Here is a 19,588-nt window from a genome sequence, read left to right as displayed (position 1 = left end):
AGAAACACTATATAATCTTCCACAGGGGCTATACTATTTTTTTTTTAAAGATTTTATTTATTGATTTGACAGAGAGAGATCACAAGTAGACAGAGAGGCAGGCAGAGAGAGAGAAGCAGGCTCCCTGCTGAGCAGAGAGCCCGATGCGGGACTTGATCCCAGGACCCTGAGATCATGACCTGAGCCGAAGGCAGCGGCTTAACCCACTGAGCCACCCAGGCGCCCAGGGGCTATACTATTTTATAATCCTACCCACAGTGGGCAAGTGATCTAATTTCTCTACATCCTTGCCAGTATTTATTTTCATTAAATTTTTGTTTTAATGGTATGCTTTCTGATGGGTGTGATCTCTCATCGTAATTTTGATTTGCATTTCTCTGTGATTAGTGATGTTGAGCATCCTTTCACATGCTTATTGGCTATTTGTATATCATCTTTGGAAAAATGTCTATTCTAGTCCTTTGCCCATTTAAAAATCAGGTTAGTTTGCTGTTGAATTTTTCCTTTAATTCTGTCAGTTTTGTAGTGAAATGTTTAAATGTTGTTGAGTTATAGATAGGAGTTCTTTGTATATTCTGGATATTAATATCAGATGTGATTTTTAAAAAATATTTTGAGAGAGAGAGCACGCGCGAGCACAAGCAGGGGCAGTAGCAGGCAGAGGGAGAGGGAGAAGTAGGTTCCCTGCTGATCAAGGAGACTGATGTGGGCTCGATCCCAGAACCCTGAGATCATGACCTGAGCTGAAGGCAGATGCTTAACCAACTGAGCCACCCAGGCACCCCCAGATATGTGACTTTAAAATATTTTCTCCCATTCCATAGACTGCCTTTTCACTCCTGACTGTGTTCTCTGATGCACAGAAGTTTTAAACTTTGTGGGCTCGATCCCAGAACCCTGAGATCATGACCTGAGCAGATGCTTAACTAACTGAGCCACCCAGGAACCCCCAGATAAGTGACTTTAAAATATTTTCTCCCATTCCATAGACTGCCTTTTCACTCCTGTGTTCTCTGAAGCACAGAAGTTTTAAACTTTTAAATAGCCCCATTTGTCTATTTTTTTATTTGCTCATGTCTTTGGTGTCCTACCAGAGAAAACAAAGCCAAATCCAATGTCATGAAGCTTTCCACTATATTTTCTCCTAACAGTTTTATCATTTTTGGTCTGATGTCAGAGATCTTCATTCCCTTTAGAGTTAATTTTTGTATATGGTATTAGAGAAGGGTCCAACTTCATCCTTTTGCATATGGCTATCCAGTTTCCCCAAAACCATTTGTTGAGACTATCTGTTCTCCATTGAATGGTCTTGGCACCTTTGATAAATATCACTTGGCCATACTCACAAAAATTTTTAGGGTGGGGGGTTCTCCATTTTATTCCATGTGTCGGTATGTCTGTCTTTATGAGAGTACCACACTGTTTTGATGACTGTAGCTTTATATTTAAAATCAACAAGTATGAATAGTCCCATTTTGTTCTCCTTTTTCAAGGTTGTTTTGGCTACTCAGGGTCCTCTGAAATTCCATATGAATTTAGGATAGATTTTTCTGTTTCTGCAAAAAGTCCTGTTGGGATTTTGACAGGGACTGTGCTGATTCTGTGGATTACTTTGGGTACTACTGTCATCTTAACAATATTAATTCTTTCAGTCTATGAGCATGAGATATCTTATCATTTATTTATGTCTTCTTTATTTTCTTTCAGTAAAGTTTTATAGTTTTCAGTGTACAAATTGTTCATCTCTTTGGTTAGGTTCACCCCTAAGTCTGTTCTTGATACTTTAGTTAATAGAACTGTTTTCTTAACTTCCTTTTCAGATTGCTAGTATACAGAAATGCAATTGATTTGTGTGTCTTGATCTTGTATCCTGCAACTTTGCTGAATTTGTTTATTGGCTCTAACAATTTTTCTGTGTCGAATCTTTAGGGCTTTCTTCATATAAGATCATTGTTGTCTATGAATAGAGATAATTCTGCTTCTTGCTTTTCAATTGGGATGTCTTTTATTTCCCTTCCTTGCCTAACAGCTTTGGTTAGAACTTCCAATACTATGTTGGATAGAAGAGACAAAAGTAGGTATCCTTACCTTATTCCTAATCTTAGAGGAAGAGCTTCAATATTTCAACACTGAATATGATGTTTCCTGTGGGCCATATAGTACTTTTATGAGATAGTTTCCCTCTATTCCTAGTTTGTTGAGAGTTTTTATGATGAAATATAGAATTCTGTCAAATGCATCTTTTGCCTCAACTGAGGTGATCATGTGGTTTTGTCCATAATTCTGTTAATGTAGTATATTTCATTTATTGATTTTTGTAGATTGAACCATCCTCGTATTCAGATAAATCCCACCTGATTATGATATATAATCCAAGAATATGGTGTTCAATTTGGTTTACTAATATTTTGCTGGAGATTTTGCATCCATGTTCATAGGCATATTGGACTACAGTTTTTTTCTAGTGTCTGTATCTGGCTTTAATATCAGGGTGATTGCTGGTTTCATAGAATGAAGATACTTTATATGATATCTCTCTTTTAAAATCTACTGGGACTTAATTAGTGGCCTAACACATGGTTTATCCTGGAATATGTCCCATGTGCACTAAGAAGAAGGAGCATGCTGTTATTGGTAGAATATTCTACATATAACTGTTAGACCTGGTTGGTTTATTGCAGTGTTTATTTAATTTTTTCTCTTTCCTTACCTATCTTCTATTCTGGTTATTCTATTCATTAATGTGAGTGGGGTATTGAAGTCTCCAATTATTATATAGAACTCTCTATATTTTCCCCTTCAATTCTGTCAGTTTTTGCTTCATATCTTGATTGTCTATCATTAGGTACATAAATATTTATGATTGTTGTATCTTACAGCTGTATTAAATCTTTTAATTAATATATAATGTACTCCTTTGTCTATTGCAACATTTTCTGATTTAAAGTTTATTTTGTCTCATATTAGTACAGCCACCTGTTTGTTTTGGTTACTGTTTTCATGGAATATCTTTTCCCATTCTTTCACTTTCAACCTACTTATGTCTTTTGATGTAAAGTGAGTTTCTTGTAGAGGGCATGTAGTTGGATCATGTGTTTTTATCTATTCTGCTAATCTATGTCTTTTGACTGGAGAGTTTAATTCATTTACATTTACAGCAATTACTGATAAGGAAGAATGCACTTCTGTCATTGTGTTGTTTTCTAAATGCCTTATAGCTTTTTTGTTCCTTATTTCCTGCATCATTGTCTTTTGTCTTAGTTGATATTTTTATAGTGAAAGTTTTAAATTCTTTTGTCATTTTCTTTTGTGTATTTCTATAGCTGTTGTCTTTGTCGTTACCATCATGACTGCCTTTAATATTCTGATGCTCTAATTTGAATTCATACAAGTTTAACTTCAATAACATAAAAACTGTTCCTTTATAGGTCTGTCACCCTTTTAGTTGTTGATGTCACATAACTATATCTTCATACAAACAAATTAGTAATTCTTTTAAATGCATTATTATCTTAAATTATGTAGAAAGCAAAATGTGGAGTTTCAAAGTTTTAATAATACTAGCTTTTAGACTAATAATTATGAAACTTGAATTAGTCACTTAACCATATATAAAACCAAATGCTATAAAATGTTGTTATAATAATAGTAGTTTTTATAATTGCCCATATATTTACCTTTACTGACATCTTTATTTCTTCATATGGCTTCAAGTTACTATCAGAGTTTCATTTTACTCTGCAGGACACCCTTTAGGCTTTCTTGCTGGACATGGCTGGTGGAAATGAACTCCCTCAGCTTTTGTTTATCTGGGGAGGTCTTTCTTTCTGTCTCATTTTTGAAAAATAATTTTGTTGAATAAAGCAATCTTGGTTGAGTTTTATTCTTTAGCACTTTGACTATATCAGCCTACTACCTTCTGGCTTCTGAAACTTCTGATGAGAAATCTGCTGATTATCTTATTGAGATCCTGTATGGGATGTGTTGCTTCTCTCCTGCTCTCCCTCATTTTTGAAGGATAGCTTTGCTGGATATAGTATTTTTGGCTAATAGCTATTTTTTTTCTTCAGCACTTTGAATATATCATTCTATTGCCTTCTGCTTGCAAGGTTCTGCTGAGAATCTTCCGAAAATCTTATGCAAGCTCTCTTGTATATGGTAAGTCACTTTTCTCTTGCTGTTTTCAAGAGTCTGTCTTTAACTTTTGACACTTTGATTGTAACATGTCTCGGTGTGAGTCTCTGGTTTAACCTCATTGGAATTGAGCTTCATGAAATTGTATGTCTATTTCTTTCCTCAGATTTGGGAAGTTGAGGGTCACTCTTTTTTCAAATAAGCTCTCTGCTTCTTTCTCTCTTCTCTTCAGACTCCCATAATGCATATGTGGTCCACTTAATGATGTCCCACAGTCCCTTAGGCTCTCTTCAATTTTCTTCATTTTGTTTTTTGTTCCTCTGTCTCAATGATTTCAAATGACCTTTCTTCAAGTTCATTGACTGTTTTCTTCTGCCTGTCAAGTCTGCTGTTGAATCCCTCTAGTGAATTTTTTAGTTCAGTTATTATACTTTCCAACTCCAGAATATGTTTGATTCTAATAGTTTTTTAATACTCTCATTTTGTTCATGCATCATTTTCATGCTTCAGTTAGTTGTCTATCCCTGTTCTCTTTTAGCTCCTTGTGCATTTTTTAAGAAGATTTATTTATTTTAGAGAGTGAGAGTGTGTGCACACGTGTGCATGCGTGAGAAGGAGGGAAGTGCAAGAGCAGAGGGAGAGAAAGAATCCCAAGCCAACTCTGTGCTGAGCACAGAGCCTGTTGCAGGGCTTGATCCCATGACAACTCGAGCCAAAATCAAGAGCTGAACGCTTAACTGACTGAGCTACCCTGGCGCCCCTCCTTGTGCATTTTTGAGATAGTTTAAAAACATTCTTTGTTAGGGAGTTGAGAGATCTGTGTTACTTTATGGTTGGTTTCTGGAGTTTTATTCTGTTCCTCTGACTGGGACATAATTTCCAGTTTCTTCATATGCCTTGTAATCTTTAGGTGAGGCTTAAGCATTTGGAAAAAACAAACAACCTTCTCAGTCTATTCACTGAGTTCATGCAGGGTAAGATCTTCACCAATTAGCCTGAATAAAGGTTCTGGATTTTCTCAGAACTTTCCTGGGGATATGTTTTCACTGGGCTTGTATCTGTGCTTTTATCTGTCTTAATTTCCTAAATGGCTTGCCTTTGTTTCTTCTCAGGAATGCCGCCTCTTGCTCCCCTGGTACTTGCCTGTGGAACTACAAAATTCCTGAAGCTCTAACATGTGGCAGTGCTCACCTCTCTTTTCAGCAGCTTTCAAATTATACCACTATTCCCATCAGTGATTTGAGTCATGTGAGACAAAAACTATCCGTTGGGCAGCTTCCTAACAAGCCAGGGCACTGGACTCAAAGTCCACTCTTTTGTTTCCACCCTGAGGGAGGAGATGGGGTGTGTGAGGTTTCCTACCAGTTGCACCATGCTACAGTGTGTAGAGGAGGGGCATGGACACACAAAATAATACTCCTTTCATTGAGTCCTTTCTTGATTATGCATTTTCTTGGGTACTAGAGATTCTCAATTATCTCCAGAGTTTTCACAGAAGTATACTGGTCCATATATTTTTAATTTGTCATTTCCATTGGAGAACAATAGCCTGGAGCTCCTTTGTCTATGATCTTGGTGATGTTGCCCATATAATTCTTAAAGTCCTAAGTTATTTTGTTCTAATCTGGACTGAATGCTCTCTAGGTCTACTATCAACATAATTTTAGGAGAGATCTCGTGTTCTCTGGATCCTGTGCCTCCCTCTTTATTACTCCTCCATTCTCATTCTTTTGATGCATACCTTTAGGTAACCAAAGAAATGGGGCGTGAGGGTATTTTTTCAAGTTCCTACATGTCTTTATGTTACACTCACACTTGAATAATAGTTTGGTTGAGTTTAGAATTCTAAGTTGAAAGTAATTTGTTCCATCCAAGTGCTTTGGGTGAGCAGACAGAAAGCTGGCAATTAAGTTTAAGGATCCCTAGAAATCAGAATGCAGAAAAGTTTTTCTGGAATACCAACTCTATACTTAGGTGCCTTCGTTTATGACAAATGGTTCATTCAATGTTTTTGATCCTCTGACTTTCCCCCTGAAATTAGGTAGCCTGATGACTGAAATTTCTGTACTCAAGAATGGAGAGGCTGTCAGTTCTATCTACAAACTTTTAACAGAGTTTAACAAAGTTTAACAAAGTTATGGCCTATCTCTGAATTCAACCCTCTTATATATATCGTGTTTCTGAGTTGAAAACTCTCTGCTCTAAAGGGTGGATTTCCTCACTCCTTGGCTGCATGTATTATAGCCTGTGGCTTTCTCTGCCTAGCTTCACCAGTGACAATCTTACATTTCCTTTAGTTCTTTTAGTTTTCATTCAGATCTGTTGCCCTTCCCCTTATCTTCATTGCCATGGATTTATATCTTTATCTATTCCTTTACTATTCTTTTTAATGGAATCTTAAGAACTGGAGGGATAAGTGAATGTACTTAATTTTGAATTAGAAGACAGCATATACCATTTTAATAGGGATTTTTTGGTGGGGATGGGAGTACAAGGAGGGAATAAGGTCAAAGACTTTACTACTAGATTTGCCATCACTTCTGTTTCTAATTAAGACTTGTGCAGAAGACACACCCTCATAATTGTTATGTTACCTCTTCCTCCATGACATAAGTGAGCAGCTTCCAGTCCCACTCCACTGTCTTGGCATTAGCTGGATGTAGCCTGAAAGTCAAATGACACCAATTAGAATTCTGGAGAGTTCAGTGGAAGAGGGGATAGGATGTGGAAGATGACAGAAACAAGAAACCTCCTTTTATTCTCACTACTCTTGCAGATCCTTTGACATGATACCATGTCACCTGAGGGTAGTGGAACTTTCACTAACCACTTCTCTTTTGGAAGGCACTAGTAACCCAATTTTGCCTTGAAGAAATCAATACTTTATTACTCTAGCCCATTAGCTTTATCTACTAGGATCCTATGATGAAGCCTATGAAGCATATTTAGCCAATCATGATAGTCTATCCTTCAGTTCACAGTGATTGGTTTAAAAAAAGAGCTCATGTCCTATGTTATGGAAAATAAAGCCTACAAGACTCAACTTCAGAAATCTTGTGTGATTATAAAGGAAGTGGACTCTCTGTCTCATAAAAGCTGGAAGCTGAAAAGACTACTAAGTAGATCCTGAAAAGAAGAGCAAAGCAGGGCTGAAAAATGGATCCTGGTAACAATTTTGAACTGAATTAAATCTTATTCCTAGGTTTCTAGTAACATGAATAATCAAATTCTCTGTTATCAGCTGTTAAAGCTAGTTTGGATTGGGTTTCCTGTCACTTGCAACCCAAATAACACTGACATACTAAGTCACACTCTTGAATGGTTAGCTGAGTCAAGCTTAGGCAGGAGAAAGCTGTGCCCTGAGTCCAGGTTCCCTAGGAGAGTCACCAACATCTAAGGTTCATACTGTTGAATTTTCATGAGAAGCATATAGGCCTCCTTTAGGACATCCACGGTCTCGGAGCCACTGAGCAGGATTTTCTGGATGATGTGAGCCACAATTTCTCTGGGTGGGTAATGCTGGGGTGACACAAAGTCCATCAAAAACTGCACAGTCCCCAGGGGAAAATTTTCTTCAATGGTGTTTGTTACCATTCTTAGTCTTCGATGAGGAATGGGTTCTAATTTTTGACCCTTACTCTGTAGAGATAAAAAGAAAGAAATTAGGATAGGTTTCTACAGACATAAAAACAAAAGGTTCTGAAACAGCTTGAAGACAGCAAAATTTTCCATGCATTTGAAATATTCATAATTAAAAAAGAAAAAGACTGAATAGCCTTATCTAAAAAACTTTTAAGGACATGGGAAAATACTTAATATTAAGTTAAAAAATAAGAATTTGAAGTTGTACATATGATTGCATCTGTGCTAAAATATAGCATAGAAAAGAAAGTACAAAAGAGTCAAGAGCTAGCCTAAGTTGATTTCGGAGTGAGGGTGAGAAAATAGTTAAGGGTAGTTATGATACTATATCAGATACTGAAATAGAGTGAAGAAAGGCGTTTTAAATATGTTTTATTGTTAAAAAAGAATCTCATTTAGTTGATTTACTGTCAACAGTAAATGTTAAGTTACTTCCCCTACACTCCCTAAAAGTAAGTATCTAAAAAGATTTGGAAAGAATATGTGAAAAGTGGTTTTCTATTTTCTGGGTGGTGGGTGGAATAATGACTCTCCTTTATATGCTTTTTTGCATTTTTCCATAACAGATACATATTAGTTTCATAATCAGAGGAAAAAAGTTTAAAAGTTTTTTGATATTAGAATATAATAACAACAATAAGAATAATTTTTGAACATTTGACTTATCCTCACTTAAATTCTCACAACAACCTAATAAATACATATTATTATTCCTATTTTATAGATAAGGAAACAGATTTAGAGAGTAACCATTTGGCATGTAGCAAATGGCAGAAACTGATTTCACATATGGGGTGATATAACACCCCAGATCTACCCTCTAAATTCACACTTCCTTTTAAACAATAAAATAAAATAACTATATTTTTGTTAAAAATCCCCATTATTAAAAAATTTTAAATGCTTATGTATAAAAAGGCAACTTAGCAGGAAATACACCAAAATTATTAACAATAATAAATCCTGACTAATAGCACAATAAGTAATTATTTGTTTTAAAATGTTTTATATTAAATAAGCATTATTTTTTTAAATCTGAGAATAAGTATTAAATTTAAAACATCAACTAAAGATTTGACAGCTTATATATAACAGTAAAACAGTGATGGCTAGAACTGTCCATTCAGAAAATCTGCAGAAGTCCAGTGAGCTTTCCTTATGTCTCAAATCACCTGAAGGTAACCCTGATCTCACTGACCAAAGACCAATACTGTATCTGGCAGGTAATGAAAATTAAGAGCCAGAGAAGAGAAAAACAAAAAAATCTTACTTTGGTGACTATTTTACTTGTGAGGCACTTTACCTATATTTGAACTTTTTCATTTCTTGCCTACAAATGGGGACATCTACAAATAGATAAAAGTTTACAAAATCTTTTGATGCCCATATACTTAAGGGGCACGAATACTTATAAAACATTTCTTTAGGCCTTGAAAGGCGACTTTGTGCTTTATGTGTTTTTGGTTTTGTTTCTGTTTTTTTTTAAAGACTTTATTTACTTGACAGAGAGAGACAGCGAAAGAGAGAATACAAGCAGGGGGAGTGGAGAGTGAGAAGCAGGCTTTCGGAGGAGCAGGGACCCTAATTCAGGGATTGATCCCAGGACCCCCGGATTATGACCTGAGCCAAAGGCAAACGCTTAATGACTGAGCCACCCAGGCGACCCTGTGCTTTATGTGTTTACTTTTAAGTCAAACAACTTTATGATATGCTCATTATGACTTATTTTAGAGCTAAACCAAGACTCAGAAGATTTAGAGGCAATTAATGGTATGTGGCAGCATGGGGACTGGCTAAGAAGTTCTGGGAGAAAATGACCTAGTGAAGAAGTACTTATTAAAAGCCCAAAAGAAATCATGGGAGAGACAGAAAAGATTTACAGGTGAATGCTAGATGGCCAGGGTTCTTTAAAGAAACTGAGACAAAGAAATCCCTTTTGTTTGGCCTAACTGCCATCTTTTTACCTAAGCTATGTTTACTTAGAAAGGGAATGTGGTATCCCCATTTACATCTACTGGTGGCTTCTCTAGTTGTGCAGCACCTACAAAGCACTACAGCCTTGACTAGGGAAACACTCCCTCTCTCAAATCCCCCAAATGCTCTTTATAATGACCTGATGTATCACCAGGCATACCCACAGGAAAAAAGAGAATGAGCTAGTGGCTGGGGAGAGTCATTCAGAAGAAGACCTAAAACATATGAGAAGATATAACAACAATAAAAATGAGAGAAAAAAATTCACTCTTCAAGGCAAAATCGACGTGAATGCCTGATACATACTATGCCGGATTGCTGATTGCTCCAAGAATGCACCTTTTGAATTCCTGTCCTACCTCAAGCCAGTCTTCTTAATGTTGACAATAAAGTTATGAATAATGAAAAAAATAGCTCATTATTACAGTAGACTAATAGTAGACAAATAGACTCAGCCACAATTTTTTTTCCTTACATCTGCTAAGACAAGCATCTGGTTTAGTTCTCATAACTAAATAAAGACCAATGGAAAGTAGCATTCCCGTTAAAATCTTAAAATTGAATTTCCTCCTGCAAATCAGAAAGTAATGATTTTGGAGGCACCGAAGTATCCAGAGTATCACCATCTCTGTAATATGGGAGCGGTAATAAGGGCATCAGGAAGGGGAAGGCAGAGGAATTGAAGAGAAGTAATTGATGAAGGCCTAGAAGGAGCCAGACACTCTAATAGGCACTTTATATATGTTGTCATTTAATCATCCTGTGATGTGTGTTCTTATCTCCATTTTACATCTAAGAAAGCTAGGGCTCAGAAAGGTATAGTGACTTCTACAGTGCCAATTGCTAACTGAAATTTGAACCCAGGTCTGACTCAACACTAGATGATTCCACAAGAGGAAAGATAAAAATTTCAAATTTATCCTGGGCCTGTTCTCTCATGCATGGACTCCTTACAGCATAGTGACTTCATGCAAGGCCTATACAGAGGACACCTAATTTCTTGGGGAAGATATGTTAGCTCACCTCTCTTGTGTCTTTATCTGGTATTAATGTCTGGAAGAAGAGGTGATGCACTGGAGGTCGTAAGAAGTACTTCAGTCTATGCAGGCATGGTCTGTTGTATAACCCACCTTGTGGTGTTCGTGCTTGTACCTGGGCAGACCCGGGGTTAGCAGGCTCTGACAGTGATCTCTCTTTTCTGGCTGGAGTTTCCGTGATGGGGAGCCAAGGAACTTTCTGTAAGGAAGTTTCAGTCTGTGGAGACTGTGGGCTGGGAGAGAACCTTAGTGAGGATGGAGCTGAGACTTCCATAGGAGTGTCATGGTTCTGTATATCATTTTGGAAAGAGTGAGACCTGTCTTGTGGTAAGTGAGGCAAGTCTCCAAGTGAGTGTGGCATGTCTCCTGGCAAGCATGGCATGTCTCCAGGTGAATGGACCATATCTCCTGGGAAGTCTGGGACTTCTCCAGGGGAATGCGGCACACTTTCTGGTGACTGTGGCACATCTTCTGGTGACTGTGGCACGTCTGCTAGTAACTGTGGCACATCTGCTGGTGACTGTGGCACATCAAATGATGACTGTGGCACATTTTGTAAATGTGCCACATTTTGTGGATAAGGTATGCTTTGCGGTGGGCCTGGTACATCTTGAGGTAGGCCCCGAGAATCTTGAGGTGGGCACAGTGAGGCTTGAGGTGGGTCAGGTGAGTGCTGAGGTTGCCATGATGAGTCTGGACGTGGGCTTGGCACATTCTGCTGAAGGCATGGCATATCTCGAGAAGGGCATGGAACTTCTTGAGGCAGGTGAGTCAAAGCTGGTACTTGGCACTGCACGGTTTGTGATGGGCATGACAAAGCTCGTGGTGGGCATGAGGAGGCTCGTGGTGGACATGGTGAGGCTCGCAGTGGGCATGACAAGATTCGCAGTGGGCATGGCAAGGCTTGAGATGGACAAGGCACATCTTGCTGTGGGCATGGCAAGGGTGCTTTCTGATTGCTTGTTGGGGAGAGGGAGCAAATATCTGAAGATAGCTGTAGGCTTGCCAAGAAGCCAAGGTCACCTTTGAATGATGTTGAGCTACAATTTGGCTCTGCTGGATAAACAGAGTCCCCACTGATGGATGTAGGGGGTTGTGGACCTTCAAATGTGGTTTCTTCCAAAAGGTCCAAATCCACAGGATCGCTGTTAATGATTCTCCGTGCTGTAGGCCAAGAGCTTCTGTCTACCCGCCCTTCTGTCACCTCTTTGCTGGAGAGGCTGGCACATGTCTGAAGACTGGCTGGCTCTTTCTGGGAAGGAGCAACAGGTTCTAGAGTCAAGTCAAGAGTGGCGATAGGTCTGTTTTCTTCCTCAGTTCTTGTCAGGTCAATCACACAGAGTCCATTGCGATCCTTTGCCCTTGGTCTGGTTTCTCTAGTTAAGTCAATGAAGTCCTGTTAAAGGATTGTGAGAATATAAGAGGTCAAGTATGCTTTGCTTTATCTAAGAAGATTTACATCTGAGCTTTTAAGGATAATCATATTTTACCTTTTCAATTCATTGATAATTTATACATTTTATATAACATAAGCATTAATTTATTTCCTTTGGTTGAAATTTTGCTACTGTCAATTTCTATACCTTCCTAAGTTATCCAAGTACCACATGCATATAATTGAGGGCATAGTGGGAAATTTTCTCTGATCCAAAGTAAACAGGGGAGAAGTTGGGAAGATTTCAACCTTAAGTCACATGGGAAAAAGCAACCTTTGTTTTGAAAACCAAATACACAGGATAATTTGCAACAGGGACTAAAGAAGGAGGTAAGCTAACATAAGAGAATCTACTATGTACTAACAACATATTGAGTGTTTTCATGTATCTTTAATTTTCATAATATTCCTACCAGGTAGGCATTATAATCTCCATTACACAGATGGGGAAAATGGAGATCAGAGGGGTTAGGTCATTACCTAAGGATTATATAATTAAGTCACAAAGACAGACATTCAAATCCAGGTCTGTATCCTTCTTTCTCTGTATAATTTCATTCAACATATAACCAGTCAGATATATAGAATAATACAATAACTGTTGCAAAACCAACAGGGTAAGTCTGAATCCTAACTAGGTTAATTACTGGAAAACCTCCTATCTTTACTTCCATTCCTTGCCAAAATGATTAGGCAGTTCATAAATCCTGATGATGCCAGCCAATCTCTATGCCATAAGCCTGGAAAAATATTATACTCCCTTTCATTCTCAAAATTGTCTCAGTGTGGATGACAAATAATATCACCCTAATTACTGATCAGTCTCATCGACAATATGAATGTAAATATCCTTCATAAAGTATTAGCAAATTGATTCCAGTATTTAAAAAAAAAAAGCTCCATTTCTGATCAGAAGGGCTAGATACTCTGATTACCAACCGAATAAAAGCTAGAATTGATATATAAATGTAAAAACATGGGAGGAGATATAACAAGAAAAAAACAACCAAAAGAAAGCCAATATAGCTATATTAATATCAGACAAATTAGATTTCAATGAAAACAGCATTACTAGAGATAAAGAGGTGACTGTACAATAAGACTTAATTCATCAAGATATATTAATTTCAAAACTGTAAGCCTAGGGGTGCCTGGGTGACACATTTGGTTAAGTGTCTGCCTTCTGCTCAGGTCAGAACCCCAGGGTTCTGTGTAGGGCTCTCTGTTCAGCAGGTAACCTGCTTCTCCCTCTCCCTCTGCCTGTTACTCCTCCTGCTCATGCTCACTCTCTCTCTCTCTGGCAAATCAATCAACCAATCAATCTTTAAAACTGTATGCCTAATAACAGAATCTTCATAAAACAAAAATAGATACAGGTACAAGGAGAAAAAGGAATATCCATAGTCATTGTGAGAAATTTTTACATGTCTTTCTTGATTGCTAGATCATGCAAATAAAAAAATTATTATGGATACAGAAGATTTGAACACATTTAACAAGCTTCATCTACAGGACTCAGATAGTTATTCATAATTACATCAAACATTTATAAAATTTACCAGATACCAGGAGTCAAAGTATATCTTAATCAATATCAAAAGATTATCACTCAGATCAAAATACTATTAAGTTAGGAAGTAATACAAAAAAGTAACTAGGACAAACTCCATATTGCAAATTAAGAAGTATGACCAAATAACATACAGGTCAAAAAAGAAATCATAGAAATTAGAAAAATTTTAGAACTGAACAATAACAAAAATACTAGGTATTAAAATGTTACATGCAGCAAAATAACTGTATAGAAAAAATTTACACTTAGACATTTAATTAGAGAAAGAAAATGGAAGAAAGTTAATGTTCTAACCACACACCTTTAGAGAGCGGAAAAAGGACAGAATAAGCCCAAAGAAAGCAGAACAGAGGAAATAATAATAGTGCAGAAATGAATGAAACAGAGAACACAGAAGAGAAGTGCAATAATGTCCCAGGTTTGTTCTTTTAAAAGATTATTAAAGTTAGCAAAATTAGCAAACATAATAAGAAAATTAAGACAACAAAGGCACAAATAACCAATATTAAGAATGAAAAAGGGACAAAATTACACACGTTTTTAAAATAAAAAAAGATGTTATGAACAATTCTGTCAAAAAAGCTTCGGATCTTGGATGAAATAGATAAATCCCTGAAAAAATAAAGCTTACCAAAACTGACTCAAGAAATTGGATGATGGGTATGTGGGTGATCATTATATAGGTTGCTTTATTTTTCATGTTTGAAATTTTTCATAGGGGAAAGTTATTTTTCAAGTTGACTTAAGAAGAAAGAAAAAATCAAAACAGCCCTTTAATCAATAAAGAAATGAAATCAGTAGTTGAAATTTTTTCCTTCAAAAAATTCCAGACCAAGGTGATTTTAAAAGGAGAGTTCTGCTAAAAACTCAAAGAAAAAAATGATTCTACTTTACATAAGCTATTTAAAAGAATTTAAAAAACGAAGGGATACCTCCAACTCATATTATGACTTAGCATAAACTTGATCCAAAATCTGAAAGTACAAGGAGGAAATATAAGTCAATATCACTTCTGCACACAGACATAAAAATCTTAAACAAAATACTATAAACTTGGTCCAGCACAACCAACGTGAGTCTACCTAGGAACCATACCTAGTTTAGCATTAAAAAAATTAATATAACTTGCCACATAAAGGAGAAAATCATATGATCATGTGAAGAGGCCAAAAGCATTTGATAACAAATTCAAACTCCAGTCTTAAAAGGAAAAAAATAAATTCTTGGGGCACCTGGGTGGCTCAGTCAGTTAAGAATGCAACTCTTGATTTTGACTCAGGTTGTGATCTTGGTCCTGAGTTAGAGCTGTGCACTAGGCTTTGCACTAGGCGTGGAGCCTGCTTAAAATTCTCTCTCTCCTTCCCTCTCTAAAAAAAAAAAAAATCTCGAAATAGAAACAAAAGAAAACATCCTTAACTATTAAAATTTACTTACAAATCACACACAGTAAAACATTATACTGAAACACTGAAAATATTCCCTTTAGGAGCACAACAAAGGTGCCTACTGTCACTAATTCTATTTAGTACTATACCAATGCTATACATACGATACAGGAAAATAAGAAAAGATATAAAAAGTAGAAAGATTAGAAAGACTAAAAATGTCCTTCATGAATAAAATGATTATTTATATGGGAAACTCAAAATAATCTATAGAGAAATATCAGAATAAGAATATTTATCATGACTGCTGGATATAAAAATTACATTTTTTTACACTTCAACAACAGTACCACCATGTTGCATAATTCCCACATCACACAACTTCAGGGGAAATCATTCCTATATTCTATATGAATTGCATCCTCTAGGGCAAAGTTCTAGGCAATCCACACAGCAACAATACAAAAATCTTTATATACGTGCATACATGTGTTTTTAAAAAGATTCTTATTTATTTATTCATTTGCTAGAGAGAGAGAGTTAATGAGTCCAACAGGAGGAGCAGCAGGCAGAGGGAAAATCAGGCTGCCCTCCGAGCAGGGAGCCCAACATGAGACTTGATCCCAGAACTCTGAGATCAAGATCTGAGTCGAAGACAGACACTTAAACTGACTGACCCATCCAGGCATTCCATGTTTGCTTCTTTTTAAAAGATTTGTTTGAGAGAGAGAGAGAGAGAGAGAGGGAGGGGCAGAGAGACAGAGAGTCTTAAGCAGACTCCATGCCGAGCATGGAGCCTACCCAGAACTTGATCTCACAACCCTGAGACCACCTGAGGCAAAACCAAGAGTCAGTTGCTTAACCCACTGAGCCACCCAGGTGCCCCAATATGTACACTAGATATATTTATGAGTGTGTATGTATATACATCTATGTATACACATGTATGCATGTACATGGGTACACACACACACACACACACACACACACTACATGTGGCAGTTATTTTTGTGGGTTGCCAAACATTTCCAGTTATTTCCTTAATGGTACATGTTAGACTATACTTCCTGAATCCTATGATTAAGTGGGGTTATGTGATTAATTCTGCCCAATAAATTATGAGTTCAAGTAACATGTATTACTTCTGGGCTCGGCCTTTTAATTTCTGGATGCAGATACAGCAAAGCCTTCTTTTCCCTCTGATATGTCTCATGCCCATGTTTAAGATAGTGGCAGCTCTGTCAGCCTGTGTCCCCACATGACTATGATATGCAGACATACTTCTTCCTCTAACCAACGTGTAAAGGACATGTGGTAATGTAAATGAAAATAAACCTTGTTTTAAGCCACAGTATAACCTAGCTTATCCTGACACACACACTACTTGGGAATAAACTTAAGAAGAGATGTGTAGGATCTGTGTGAAAAAGTATTACAGAAACATACTGAAGAACACTAAAGTAGGCCTAAATAAAAGTATATACCATTGTTCATGAATTAGAAGACTCAGTGTCATAAATATTCCAATTCTCTCCAAATTGATGTATGAATTCAATACAATTTCAAAGTCCAAACAGGTTTTATTGAGGAACTTGAGAAATTAACTCAAAATTTGAATGGAAAAACAAAAGACCAAATATAGCTAAGACATTTCTTAAGACGACAGTGTGGTACTGGCACGAGACAGTCAAACAGATAAATGGCACAGAAGAGCAAGTTCACAAATAGAGCCATACATATAAGAAAATTTGATTTATGTCAGAGGTAGTATTAAAGATTAGGAGGAAAAGATGGAACTTTCCATTAATGGTACTGGTTATGTATTTGGGGAAAAAATGAAGTAAGATCTTGACTTCATGCCAAAATCATAAATCAGTTTCAGATTTATTAAAGACTTAAAATAAAAAAGACCCAACTAAAAAATTTTTAGAAAAAAATCTGAGAGAATATCTTTATAATCTTTGTGTAAGGAAGAATTTCTTAAAATACAAAGTAGAAACCATAAAAGAATAAGTAGCTACATTAAAATTAGGAATTTCTGTTTATCAAAAGCACCATGAAGTTGTAAAACAAGCCACAAACTAGAAGGCTCTTGGTAGCCTGATTTGGGAATACTATGTAGAGAAGAAAATAATTAAAGTCACATGCAATAACACTGATTAACTTTATAAACTTAATATTGAGGCCAAAAGGAAAACAAAAGAGAGTAACGTACAATATGATTCTGTGATACTGGACTGCAGTCCCCTAGTGAATGTTTAAGACCACAGATGGTACTGAAGCCTATACATACTGTTTTTTCTATACATACATACCTAAGATAAAATTTAATTTATAAACTAGGTAAAGTAAGAGATCAACAATTGTAACAATAAAATGAAAAAAATTATAACAATATGCTATAATAAAAGTTATGTGAATGTGGTTTCTCTCTCAAAATACCTTCTTGTACTATCCTCATCCTTCTTGTGATGGTGTGACAGGATAAAATGCCTGCATGAAGATGAAGTGAGGTGAGTGACACACATAGGCATTGTGATGGGAGTGTTAGGCTACTATCATCCTTCTAATGATATGTCAGAAGGGGGTCATCTGCTTAGAAATGGCAGTTGACTGGGTCACTGAAACCCTGGAAATTGAAACCACAGATTAAGAGGGGACTACTGTCTTGGTCTTCATCCTTGGTTCCAAACAGAACTCCAGTAAACATAATTTGCTGAGTAAAAGAGGAGGGTCTTTTGTTATTGATAAGCCCCTTTCAACCATACCTCAGTTTGCTAATGACTGACGACTGAAGCCCCTCTATAGCTTCAGCATTGGGGCTGGTTTTTACAGGAACTAACCATGTGTTTAGAGGATTAGAATTTTCAGGCTCACTCCTTCAATCTCTGAGAAGGGGAGAGGAGGGGGAGACTGAGGTAATCACCAACAGCTAATGATTAAAATCATTAGCTGCTGGCTGATGCATGTCATGGAGTATTCATAAAAATCCGAAACAACAGTTTTGAGAGTTTCCAGATTGGTGGATGCATCTATGTACCAGTAGGGAAGTGTACCCCAAACTCCAGGAGGACAGAAGCTCCTGCACTCAGCACCCTTCTGGACCTTGCCCTATGTCCCTCTTCATCTGGCTGTTCATTTGCATCCTTTATATAATAAAGTGGTAATAGTGAGTAAAGTGTTTCCCTGAGTTCTGTGAGCCGCTATTATCAAAACTAAGGAAAGGAGTCATGGGAACCCCCAGTTTATAGCCTAGTTGGACAGAATGGTGGGAACGAGGGCCCAACTACTCACAATTGGCATCTGAAGTGAAGCCACCTGGTCCTGAACTTTTGTTTTTGTTTTTTTTTAGGAGTTTTTTGTTTATTGATTCAACTTCTTTGCTGGTTATCAAGTCTGCTCAAGTTTTCTATTTCTTTCTGCTTCAGTTTTGGGTTTTGCATATACGTTATAGGTTTCTAGGAATTTATCCATTTCTTCTAGGTTGTCTAATTTGTTGGCATATAGTTTTTCATAATATTCTCTTGTAATTTTATTTCTGCAGTGTTACTTCTAATTTACGATTTTGTTTGAGTGATTTCTCTTCTCTTCTTGATAAGCTGGCACTAGAGTTCTATCAATTTTATTGATTTTTTTCAAAGACCCAGCTCCTGGTTTCACTGATCTGTTCTACTGGTTGTGTTTTGTTTTGTTTGTTTTAGTTTCTGCATCACTTATTTCTGCTCTAACCTTTATTGTTTTCTTCCTTCTGCTGGTTTTGGATTTTGTTTGTTCTTTTTCTATCTCCGTAGTATAAAGTTGGGTTACTTATTTCATTTTTTCCCTGCTTCTTGATGTAGTCATGTATTGCTAATTCCCTCTTAGAGCCACTTTTGCAACATCCCAGAGGTTTTGGACCACTGTGTTTTCACTTTCACTTGTTTCCATGTGATTTTTTATTTCTCCTTTGACTTCCTGGTTAACCCATTCATTGTTTAGTAGCATGTTGTTTAACCTCCATGTATCTGTGGTCTTTCCAGACGTTTTTTTTGTGGGTGACTCCTAGTTTCATAGTGTTGTGGTGAGAAAAGATGCATGGTATAACTTCAATCTTTTTGAATTGGCTGAGGTTTTTTTTGTGGGCTAATATGTGATCTATTCTGGAGAATGTTTTGTGTGCACTTGAAAAGAATGTGTATTCTGCTGTTTTAGGATGGAATGTTCTGAATATACCTGTTAAATCCATCTGTTCCAGTATGTCATTCAAAGCCATTATTTCCTTGTTGATTTTCTGTCTAGATTATCTGCCTAATGATCTAAGTGGGGTATTAAAATCCCCTACTATTATTATATTATTATTGATTAGTTCCTTTACATCTGTTACTGTTTTATGTATCTGGGTGCTCCTACGTTGGGTGAGTTATGTGAT

The 19,588-nt window shown here is 36.8% G+C and overlaps 1 protein-coding gene across 2 annotated transcripts in view; it reads right to left on the bottom strand.

Annotated features, from left to right (window-relative positions):
* Nucleotides 1–19,588, bottom strand: part of SIMC1 (SUMO interacting motifs containing 1) — a 75,080-nt gene that overhangs the window by 38,733 nt on the left and 16,759 nt on the right. For both annotated transcript variants that reach the window (XM_032851856.1, XM_032851857.1), the window contains exons 2-4: nucleotides 10,774–12,183; nucleotides 7,541–7,773; nucleotides 6,729–6,798 (exon numbers count right to left, since the gene is read on the bottom strand). In XM_032851856.1, the coding sequence (XP_032707747.1) occupies nucleotides 6,729–6,798; nucleotides 7,541–7,773; nucleotides 10,774–12,183 (1,713 nt within the window). The remainder of the gene's footprint in view (nucleotides 1–6,728; nucleotides 6,799–7,540; nucleotides 7,774–10,773; nucleotides 12,184–19,588) is intronic.

Source organism: Lontra canadensis, unplaced genomic scaffold (assembly GCF_010015895.1).
Source record: "Lontra canadensis isolate GAN:19392208 unplaced genomic scaffold, GSC_riverotter_1.0 scaffold5, whole genome shotgun sequence".
NCBI classification, from domain to species: Eukaryota; Metazoa; Chordata; class Mammalia; order Carnivora; family Mustelidae; genus Lontra; species Lontra canadensis.
The sequence above is the reverse complement of the archived record's forward strand: the minus strand, read 5'-3'. Positions and strand labels throughout refer to the sequence as shown.